At 38.3% G+C, this 11932-nt stretch overlaps 3 protein-coding genes across 3 annotated transcripts; 1 reads left to right on the top strand and 2 right to left on the bottom strand.

Moving 5' to 3' along the window:
* Nucleotides 1-1318: 1318 nt before the first annotated feature.
* Nucleotides 1319-3899, top strand: LOC114944014 (uncharacterized). The gene is made up of 4 exons (XM_085487172.1): nucleotides 1319-1412; nucleotides 2525-2799; nucleotides 3316-3475; nucleotides 3763-3899. Exons 1-4 carry the CDS (start codon nucleotides 1319-1321, stop codon nucleotides 3897-3899), a joined length of 666 nt encoding a protein of 221 aa, XP_085343298.1.
* A 3463-nt stretch (nucleotides 3900-7362) lies between these two features.
* Nucleotides 7363-8688, bottom strand: LOC146721308 (uncharacterized protein F54H12.2-like). Its single transcript, XM_085487171.1, has one exon. It carries the CDS (start codon nucleotides 8686-8688, stop codon nucleotides 7363-7365), a length of 1326 nt encoding a protein of 441 aa, XP_085343297.1.
* Nucleotides 8689-9427: 739 nt separating this feature from the next.
* Nucleotides 9428-10354, bottom strand: LOC146721307 (uncharacterized). Its single transcript, XM_085487170.1, has one exon. It carries the CDS (start codon nucleotides 10352-10354, stop codon nucleotides 9428-9430), a length of 927 nt encoding a protein of 308 aa, XP_085343296.1.
* Nucleotides 10355-11932: the final 1578 nt, after the last annotated feature.

Raw genomic sequence — 11932 nt, 5'->3', positions numbered from 1 at the left:
AAACAGAAGTGTGGGAAATAGTTAACAAAGAGAGAAGGAGAGAGAAGGGAATAAATGAGAAAATTGAGATGAAGGAGTGGAGAGAGTACTTCATGAAACTGCTAGGAGGTGTGAAGGAGAGGAGAGTAAGAAAGGAGAGAAAGGACAGAAGAGATAAAGAAGAAGAGGAGAAGGAAAAGGAAATAAGTAAGACAGAATTACTAGAGGCAATAAAGGAACTGAAAAAAGGAAAAGCGTCGGGGATAGACGAGATTCGGAATGAGGTATGGAAATACGGAGAAGGGAACCTGGAAAATTGGGCACTGGATTTTTGTAACAGGATTTGGAGAGAAGAAGGATGGCCGGAGAAATGGAAGGAAGGTGTGATAGTACCGATAAAGAAAAAAGGAGAAGGAAAGGTGATAGAGGATTACAGGGGAGTAACATTGATGCCGACACTGTATAAAGTGTATACAATGATCCTAACAGAAAGACTGAAAAAGGAGATGGAGGAGAAAAGAATAATAAAAGAAAATCAGATGGGATTTAGAAGAGGAATGGGAACAATGGACAACATCTATGTGATGAACTACCTGATTAACAGGCAGTTGGAAAGAAAAGGCGGAAGGATGACGGCACTGTTCGTAGATCTGAGGGCAGCGTTCGACTCGGTGGACAGGGAGAAAGTAATGGAGGCAATGGAAAAGAGCGGAATAAGGAAGGGACTGAGAAAAAGAGTGGAGGAAGTGATGAGGAAAACGGTATGTAGAATAAAGGTAGGAGAGGAAATAGGGGAGAAGTTCTGGATAGAGAAAGGAGTAAGACAGGGGTGTTCATTGAGTCCGTTATTATTCAATATACTGATAGCGGACTTAGAGGAAAAGATGGGGAAGGTGAAAAGGGGAGGAGTGAGGATAGGAGAGAAAAGAATATACACGTTAGCATACGCGGACGATATGGTGTTGCTGGTAGAAGAGGAGGAAGAATTAAGGGGCATGATAGAGAGATTAGAGGAGTACTTAGATTATAAAAAGCTAGAATTGAACGCGAAAAAGTCAAAAGTTATGAGATTTAGGAGAAAGGGGGGAAGGTGGAAAAAAAGGGAATAGAGATGGAAAGGAGAGAGAATGGAGGAAGTAAAGGAATTCACGTATTTGGGATATAGGCTGCAGAGGAATGGAGGACAAGAAGGACAGGTGAGAGAAAGGACGAGGAGAGCAGCATCGATAATGGGTCAAGTGTGGGGGATAGGGAAAAGAAGATTCGGAAAAGACTGGGAAAAAAGGCTTTGGCTATTTGACAAGCTGGTATGGACAGTGTTGAGCTATGGGGTAGAAATATGGGGATGGAAGGAGAGAGGGGGGATGGAAAGATTAGAGGAAAGGTACCTGAGATGGACATTAGGGGTAGAAAGGAGGACACCAGGATACATGGTGAGAGAGGAGCTGAGAAGAGAAAAACTGAGAACAAGAGCTGGGAAGAGAGCGTGGAGCTTTGAGAAAAGAATGGAGGAAGAGGAAGTGAGTTGGCAAGAAAATGCTGGGAAGAAATGAGAGAAAGGGCGAAGGAAGGAAAGGTGGGGTCAAAATGGGAAAGGGAAAAAGAAGATTACTTTAGGAAAAGAGGGAAAAGGATAGAAAAAGTAGAAGAGAGGAGAAGGGAGGAAGAGGGGTGGTTCGGAGAATTGTTAAGGAAGGATTGGGAGGAGCAGAGGAAAGGAAGGGAGGAAAAAATAGAAAAGTCAGAGTATAATAAATGGTATAAGGAGATTAGAGTGGAAGGAGTCCCGGAGTATGTAAAAAAAGGTTGGGGGAGAGCAGGTGAAGGAGAGTGGCAAGGTTTAGATTGGGAAATGAGTTGTTAGAAAGTAGATACTGGGAGGAGGAAAAGAAAAAATGCAGGTTGTGTGGGGGAGAGAAGAAGTCATGGGAACATATCTGGGAAAGATGTAGAATAAGTAGAGAAAAGGAGAGGAGTTGGCAGGAAGTAGTCAGGGAAATTCTAAGAAAGGGAGAAGGATGGATGGTGGAGATAGAGGAAGAAAGAGAGAGGGAGGGAGAGAGGAATGGGAGAAATGGAAAGAAAGAATGAGAAAGGGAGAAGAAAAGTAAAAGAGCAAAAAGCAATAGGAAACGGAAGTCCCAAGCGGCGAGATGTGTGTGTGTGTGCGTACTGGGGGGTGGAGCGGAAGCTAAGGGGAGAAGGCCTTAAGGGCGACCCGAGGTGGAAGCTCAACCCCTTAGAAACATTAGGTTAAGTAGGTTAAGTTAGGTTAAGTGGATATTGTAAGCGTTATTTTTGGTTATGTAGTTTAAATTGTAACCCTACGGGAAACAATAAAGTTTCTATCTATCTATCTATCTATCTATCTATTAAAAGATATTTGATTAATTTTAATTTTATATTAAGCTGCTAAATATTATTGTGTTTACAATATATTTTAAAGTGATATATGTTAGTAATTTTACATAAATATTTTGCTTAACATTTTGTTATATCAACGATATATTGAAATAACATGATAAAATTATTTCATTATTTTTAGATATGCATTATTGCGATAACAATTTGTGTGATGATAATTACGAAGAAAAAAATTTTAAACAATTTGTCATTGGAAAACTAATTCATTTTGAACTAAAAATGAACAGTATGAAAAGAAATCAAAAATTAATACTTCGGAAACTTTCAACGGAAAATTTTGAAACTGAGCAGAAAGAATTAAATGACATAAATAAAGACCTACCACTGAAAGATGAAAATAGTTTAAATGTATTGGAAATTAAAATAAGTACTGATGTACTTTATCGAAATGAAATGGTAAGTTAAATATCTATTTTAATGGTAACACGACTTTAAAAAAAAAACAAAAACAATTTAGAGATCTAGCAAAAAATATGACAAATAAAAAAATTTTGAATATAAAACTTTGTAAGAATATTTAATACTTTTATTTAAAGAAATACTCTATATATATATATATAATACTCTGGGGGTCTATTATGTATCTCTAAAGGAGTGAAAATGCGAAAAAATAACTTTTCCTCGATCACTAATTGGTGTACACTTTTAGATCTACCAATCAGTGATCACAAGAGCTGCTCACTTTTCGCATTTTCACTCCTTTAGAAATACATAATAGGCCCCCTATACTAATAAACAAGTTTTTAAAAATATATAAATTTATTTAAAGATATTTAAATAATTTAATTTTATATTGAGCTTCCAAATAATTTTTTTAGAATATATTTTAAAGCCATATATGTCAATATTTTTACATAAATATAATTTTATTATATAAAGTTATAACTTTTATCTTTTGTAATAATATTTCAGATTAAACACTTAGCCTACGTAATTAGTACAGATTTGAGAAGTTTATGTATTCGTTTAATGCGAAAAATTTTTACTAATGAATTAGCTGTTAATTACAGCTGGTATGGAGCAAAGAAGAAAGAAAACTTTTCCAAATTACATATATGTCAAGTTATTATGTGTAAGTAAAATAAATTCAACAATTTATATTTTTTATTATACATGCTATAATTTATTAAATTAAAAAACATGTTTAAAAATATATATTTTTTTATTAAATTATTTATAAATGTTTCGTATGTGTTTTTATATTTCTAACCGATTATTTCAACATATATATATATGTATTTTCAAAATCAAAGATATATATTTTTTAATTTAAACTAAATTACAATTAAAGAACTTGTTTTATTTCTTAATAACTAAAAACTAATAAATTAATAACTAATAATTTAACAAATTTTTCAGCTACAGTAAGAAGATTGCATACAAATGCAACGGATCAGGAAATTTCGGCGCCAATAAAAATATGGTTAGCTCATGCAAGAGAGCGAATGCAAAAGCGATCAGCTCAGATGAGCAGACAGGAAAGTAAACAGACTTAATTTTTAGATACAGCGTCTGTGGGAAGACAATAAAGGCTATTAATGCGGTCCGATCCAAGCAGATAGGGTATTTTAAAAATTAAAATATTTTTGGTTTTGTTTTTTATTTTATTTTTCTATTCTAAGGATAGTTTTTCGTTTGATTTACGATCGACGATTAAAATATTTATGGTTTTGTTTTTTATTTTATTTTTCTATTCTAAGGATAGTTTTTCGTTTGATTTACGATTGACAATTAAAATATTTTTGGTTTTGTTTTTTAATTTATTTTTCTATTCTAAGGATAGTTTTTCGTTTGATTTACGATTGACGATTAAAAACAGTATATAGATACTTTCCTAATTGCATATATTTTCGAAATAATTAAAAAAATGTAAATGGTATCTCATAATCGGCACTTTGACCCTATACATATAAGAAGATACAATATTATACTTATATGTAAAAATTTAATTGAAATATAGTTTTTATAATATAAATAAAAATGTGTTAAAAATATATAATATACAGGGTGAGCCATTTGAATCTATCACCCCAAATATTTCCGTTCCCTTGCATTTTACAAGAAAATGTTTCAGATAAAAGTTATATGGTTTCGAGGGGGACATAAGATGGTGTCAATAAGTTGACCTCGAATAGTTGCTTAAAGGTCACATGAAGGTCACCTTCAATATGTTAAATGGAACTGCCTATTTTTTATTGCATATTCTTGTAGCTTATCTCGAGACGTTTCCAAAACACTATAAACAAATGTATTTTCGTTAAGTATTTTTCGAGTTGTGAGGCTTGAAAGCTACAGTGTTCTGTAACGTTCTGTTCGTTAAGTAGTTTCCGAGTTGTGAGTCATCTGAATAGTCAAAACATCTGAAGGTCATCAGATATGTGGCTGTTTTAAAAATTTCAAGATGGCGGACAAAAGTTTTAGTCAACCGATTTTCACCAAATTAAGTTTACGAGGGTTTTTGGGGTTGCTGATCACGAATCTGAAGTCAGATTTACAAAATTCAAAATGGCGGTTCCAAGATGGCGGACGAAATTTTTAGCCGACATTAGTAGTATAGTGGGCACTATGGCCCGTCAAAACAAACCCCCACCACCGACCCGTCTGTTGCCGTGTCTTATCTTATCTTTCCCCCACCACCGGCGTCTGGTTTTTCCGAGTGTGGGTGTAGGGGGAGAGGGTGTTGGGGGAAAAAAATGGCGACTGGCCCCGAAAGGTGGGGATGAGAATTTTTTTATTTTTTTTTTATTTTTTCTGATTTCCTCTGGATTTGAACCTGGGGCCTTCGTGTTTCCGAGCAGGGTCCTAGTATGTTGAGCTAAACGAGATCTTACTAGTCTAAGGATTAGATGAGGTATTTAAGCTAAAGTTGCGTAGGGTACGGTATGGGGGTACGGGTATACGTATGGCAAGGATAGCTCGTCGAATCAAATGGTCGATATTGGACGGGGTGGGGTAAAAACAGTTAGGGTATACGTATGGCAAGGATAGCTCGTCGAATCAAATGGTCGATATTAGACGGGGTGGGGTAAAAACATTTTGACCAAGAAAAGCGTCATGCGGTCGACCGGGGATCGGTGGCAGGTAGTAACTGACAATGCCGTAGGGTAATAAAAAAAGAACACGCAAATATTTGTACTGGCGAGCATTCCGACTCGTGTCACGATAAAAAAAATAATGCATCATCGTAGATTAGAAAGAATGCTTATTGTTGAAAAGATGTCGGATAAAATTTTATTTTAAAATAACTCGCTGCTTAATGAAGGTAAACAGAAACATGGATGTTGAGGAAATTTCTGGAAAAAGGAAGTGAAAGAAAATTGAACAATGGTTTTAAAAGTACAAATATGATTTATATTTAAAATATTTTTACAGAACAAAATTTATTTATTAATACTAAAATTCATATTATATATTGTTATAATTCGCTTGTTTTTTGTGAGTAAAAATTTTACGAAATAAGTGTATGATTAAACAATCGTTATATTCACAATCTTCGGAAAAAAGAGCGAGAAACTGATTAAGATTATAGCCGCTACACATATAATATAAAAATACACAGCAGTATTGTCCGCAAGTCTTAGAAAAAATTCCTTGTAATTGTTGAATATTCCAACGATGGATGATGGAGTTTCGTCGAAGTCGGATGAGAAATCCTGGATACAAGGGGGGTAATCCGTAGCTGTCGAAGTAAGTGGCTGTGCCGTGTTCATCGAGGTAGAAGGCGATCCAATGTTCTCCAGGTCGATCGTGATTGTCGGTGTTAGCGACGATAGCCGTCGACCTCGTCCACACCCTCGGAACTCTGTCGGCTGCATAGACTCCAACATGTCTGGCATCTAGATGACGCAATGCTTGTAGAATTTCGCGAGAGTTCATTTTTTTGTCCCGAATACGAACGAGTGTACGGTATTATTTGAACAATATCAGTTTTTACCTCTTTCGACAATGCGTCTTCTTCTATCTTGAGTTGTTTTGAGAGGTTTTCAATGTCAGTTTGCGTCGAGATGGAAATTGTTTCGTTCTTGTTTCTATCCGTCAACGTCGATGACGGTTCAGAAATCACAAATCTCTCTTCTTCTTTTTCAATCTGCTGTTCGTTGTTTTGCTGATTTTTCTCCTCTATTTGTATTTTAGTTATATTCTCATTTACATCGCAAGAAACGGCGGCGTCGTATTTATCGTCGCTATCGTCGAAGGTAATTTCCCAACTTTCGTCAGAACTACAAGTAGCTTCGGTAGAGATCGAAACGTTCTCACAATTATTTTGCACACTTAGCCAGCATTTTAATTTATAAGCATTGTATAACGCGCAATGAAAGGTTCCAAATTTTCGAATCCCGTGATGACCGCAATATTGTACGATATCCTCCTCATCCGGTAGATTTTTAAATGCTGGTGAGGTACCCTCCAAATTATTTATATCTCTGGAAAGTAAATTCCTCAAGTAGTTTGCTTTTTCGTTACCTCTGACGTAAACGCAGCGCGCGTGTCTTGCGATTTCGCGGAGATGCGAGGTAAAATATTTAGGATTAACTGAGCCGTCGAACCACTCGATACCGTGATAATTTCGTGAGAGCCAATTGTTTTCTCGTCTTGCTTTTGCGGGTAATTTTCCAAACGCGTATGGTGGCATCATAATCCAATGCTCGACAATCGGAGCATCGATTGCGACAACGGCGACTTCCTTCGCGATAAATTTATTGGCTTCATCGCGGAAACCTTGTATGTCGACGACTATGTCCATATTGTGAGATTTTCGTTGGTGAGGTACAAGCTCTTAGCGAAACGTGCGCGTTTGTTCGTGTCTCGTACAAAACTGAATTCATTCTAGCGCGTTACATAGTTTCCACTTCGTGAATAGCGTCATCGAAATTTCCAAAGAAAGAGGAGGGGGAAAATTTTCTAATCGCGTATTACATTACTGTGTATGAATACATGTTGGTGAACGAGCGTTAAAAGCTAACCGGAAAAATCGACGATAACTTGACGCGATGCGTCGATTTCTACGACATTATCGAATTCGGCGTAAACGATACAATTAATTGTTTCGGTGAGTGCCTTCTCGAATCTCACTTCTAACCGAAGACTTCCGTGTCTCACGAGATTCCAATGACCGGCGCAATTAGCGGATAGATCGGGTGTAAGATCAAAAGCGAATAACGTATATCCCTGAGAATAATCATCTCTACTTATAGAATTTCCCTCGTTCAAAAAATGGATACCCGTCCCTGAGAAGAGCGTATGATAAGCTTCGATGTAAAGCGGTTCGCGAGACGAGAAAACCGGTTGTAACGGTCTACTGGGTATTTGTGTACCGTCGACGTATAGCGAGAAGAAATTTATTCCGTAATTTTGGAAATTAAACGGATTCAATTTTCTGTCACCGTTAAACGCTTTATTATCGACGAAACCTACTATTATTCGTTTCGGTAATTGTCTCAGTATTACATTATCTAACGATTCACCCACAACCCCACTGTGAATCGTGAATGTTTTAATTTCAACTCTCGTAAGCGGATACTTGGCGGTAACTTTGCTCAGCATTCTAGCATGCGCTAGTAATACTCCGGAACTTATTTTCGCTCTTCTCACCATTAGGCTTGCATCGAGTATACGAATTTTCGACGTGCAATTAGTTTCTATGAAACAAAACGTATCTTTCGAGCGCACGAGTCTCAACCGTACCTCGACGCCATTAATTAAGAATTTGTCCTGATTGAAAACGTCGCAATGGAGGTGACCTATAAGATCTAGCGCGCGCCCTCCACGTATGTAACGAGCTCGTCTCGCTATAGCGGTATTGCCTTCCGCTCCTACTGTATCGTCCATGTGACCGGGTGTATCCGCATCCCATAAGCACGAGGTTAGATGGGAAGTTTTTGCGGGTGATGAATAATTTAACAACGCTTCGATGTACGCGCGGTACGCATAAGCGTTGTTTGGAGGCGACACGAGCTTTTGATTGAAATACACGTCGATTTGATTGAAGATGGAATGAAGAAAATGATTTACGGGGCCCACGTTGACGGCGGATCCGGTGGCGAGACCGGGTAGCGGCTCGGTTTCTACACGTACCCGAAGACTTAGTAACGTGTGTGTGAGATCTAAATATTCTTCTCCGTGACCCGGAATGACGAATTCTAGCGGGGAGTCGTCCGAAAGCGAGGTCACGGGTTTGTAATAAATCCATTGCGAACTTTCGATGCTAGTTTGCGTGGGCGGTAAAGAGAAGAGATCGAGCTCGCTCTTTAAACACTCGCTCGAGTGTGTGTGAAGAAATGACATTTTTTTCTTTCACCGCCTGCTCTACCAACGTTATTGTCACGAACAAGCGTATTTAGAATAATGGCGATTATGAAAATATATCGTATACTGTACGCTTTTTACCGCTATTAGCTTTACGCCGTTTCGCGGACGACTTGAGTCTTTTTACAGTCGAGCGATTTTTCCTCGTATTATTTTTAGTTTTTTTTGTATTTGTTCTTTTTTTCCCACGCGACTTGATTTTCGATAAATTTTTTTTCTTATTTGTCTTACGACGTTTACGCGATGCGGTTACCGAGGATTTAGCGACGTGAGTCTTAAGCCTGCCGAAAGGAAACTGCGCTACATGAATTTTTTCATCCGATTTATATCCCCTACCTTTCATAAGACTACTTATTTTTTCCCTAGCTTTTCTCTTAAGATTGTCACGCGATTGTTCAAAACGATGCTTGACAGCTACCTTTAACGGCATTTTATTTTCAACATCCTCGATTATATTAACCCCGGCGCGCAAAGCTTCTTTACCCACTGCCCCTAGTCCTCTAGTTAAATAAGGCAATACGCGTCTGAACATTCCTCCGAGAAAACTACCTATTCCATGACCTCGTTGATAGGATGAACCGACAAAAACTCGTGGAATTCCACCGCCGCGAGTTCCACCGTTTTGTAATCCGTTATAATACTCCGAATAATAATCCATATTAATGAACAAAACCCTTCTTTCTTATCAAAAAAATCTTTACAGAGTATTTTTAAAAATCTAATCGATACGTTTAAAATGTAAAGTCACCGTTAACGTGCCGGATTCAAATGGTATATTTTTTCCAGTATCGTCTTTTATATCGATTTCAATCCGTCGGAAATTTGTTAGGCGCACCGGGATATAATGCGGAGGTGAGAAATATTTCACTTGATTCGTTCCATATTCGTAATCGCGCCCCACCCCTGTGACAAGCACTATTCGGAGAAGAGGAGTTTGCACATCGCCTGTTATGTAAGGTTCGCAAATATCGCAATAAACGAACAGTTTATCGGGAATACCCCGCGCCAAACTACACGCTTCGTAACTATAGAATCCTTCGCGACGTACTCCATTTTCGTCAAGAGAACCGAGTTTAAGAAAAATTGCAGTAGATTTTTCTTTGGAATTAAGCTTAGATGTCGTGAGCATAGAACAATAGTGACTTCTCCCCTTAGGAGCGTTATAAATAAAATCAGCTAAACCGATCATTTGCAAAAGTCTATCGGAAAAATGCATATAATGAATCAGATTGCAACCAGCGGGACACGCGAGGAAGAAAAAAATACTACCGCCTGTAAATTTTTCTTGCTCCAAACGAATATGGGAACCGGCTTCTTTGCACGACGAATTAATCGCGGAGACGAGCTCTTCCATATTATTATAAACGCCATTTGATATTACGGCTTCCTTCGAAGTTAACACCTCATCTTCTTTATTTTTCTCTTTAACTTGAGGGTCGATATCGACGAAACTGAGTACATTTTCTCCGCGCCTTACATGAAAAAAGGTATTAGGGAATTGGATTTCGCTCAACGCGACTTCCCAGTCACCGTGTAAGTGCAGCGATTGAGGTAATTCCGTAATGAACGATGAGGTTTTATTGTCGGGGGAATAGCGTATACTGCTATTGCTTGGAAGAACCAGAAGAAATTGATCCACCCTCATTTCGAAAAATAGTTAAATTCGAAGCGGGTATCCAGGAGTTAAATTTAGAAGGATATCCTTGCCAGCTAACTAATAATTGTTTATTGTTACCGCGTCCTCTGCTTTTTATCACACGATCGACGATAAATTCCTCGTCGCGTAAGTCTTTAATAACCGGAGCTAATTCTTGTTCGTAAAAAATTCCGTCTATAATTTCACCCGATAAATCACTTAATTCATATACGCGGGGTTTTCTCCATTCGAGAACTCGATGAATTCGAAATATCTCCTCGCTCCACTTCGCCTCGTATCCTTTCTCGAAGGTTACTTTTGCTCTACTGACGCGTACGAGATCGTTCACGCGGTATTTAGCCTTTTGTTTACGCCCACGCTTCTTTTTCTTTTCTTTATCGTTATCCCATCGTCGTTTCATATTTTCACACGCGGTACGAGCATTTTCTCGCGTAACGACAGCGGGTTGCATTTTGATGGTGAAATGACGAGTATGATTGTAAGCGTGAACAATATCTTGTAAAACATCAAAGTAACGACGTGTATTTTTATGTGTAAAATAACGCCACATCCGCTCCTTGAGTGTTCTATTAAATCGTTCCACTATAGACGCTTTAATATCGGGATTGCGCGTTACGCGAAAACGGATGTCTTTTTCTTTTAAGAAATTTTGTACAGGGCGGGCGATAAATTCTTTGCCTTTGTCGGTCTGTAAGTATACAGGTAGTCGACCCTCGTTTCTCGAAAATATTTGTTGAAAGGCCTTTATTACGCAGGTAGCTGTTTTGTCACGTAAAGGTTCTACCCAAACAAATTTACTAAGCACATCGATAACCGTTAATAGATAAGAATAGCCGTCATTATAGCTCTTGAGATTACGAAGATCGATTAAATCGGCTTCCCATAAATCATCGATATTTGTTACGTTATAATGTAAACGAGGAAATTTTCGTCGTACCGGCCGATGCAGCGTGTATGCATCCTGTGATTTAAGCCACTCGACGACTTTGTTACGCGTAAAATTCGGTTTAACGGCTCGCGATAAATTGTCCACCGCAGAGTAGCCTGCATAATGCGAGGGGTCGTAATACAATTTTTCGAATTCCATCAATTGAGATTTATCCAATCGAGTAAACCTCTTCTTCTCTTTGACGGAGAAACTACGTTATGTGGTAATGTTCTATCGTCGTCACCGTCGTCGTCGTCACCTTCCTCGTCGGCGGATATAAATTGCGTATCTCCTTCGGTTTCACTCGCTTCGTCTAACCTGTGACTGTACAATTTTGAACGTGTGATCGGAGTGGAGGATCCGCGAGATAACGCGGTAGTAATATAGCGAGATCGCGCGCCTACTTTTAATAACTTTTGATTTCCTATGAGACGCGGTGACGTACCTATGTCACGTAGTAATCGAGCAAACTGATTTCTTCCGGTTGCTTCTACCGTTTTTCTCTCGCGTACCGCATCGTTTATAAGTTCCGCGATATTCGAACCCTCCACAATGTCGCCGTCTATAGTTACGAGCCCTTGTCTATTCCAGTTAATCTTAGATGACGGAGTAAGGAGCAGTTGCTTCATTAGCAAGCG

The sequence above is a fragment of the Nylanderia fulva genome, unplaced genomic scaffold (genome assembly GCF_048542155.1).
Source record: "Nylanderia fulva isolate GAGA-0341 unplaced genomic scaffold, ASM4854215v1 Scaffold500, whole genome shotgun sequence".
NCBI lineage: Eukaryota > Metazoa > Arthropoda > Insecta > Hymenoptera > Formicidae > Nylanderia > Nylanderia fulva.
The sequence above is the reverse complement of the archived record's forward strand: the minus strand, read 5'-3'. Positions and strand labels throughout refer to the sequence as shown.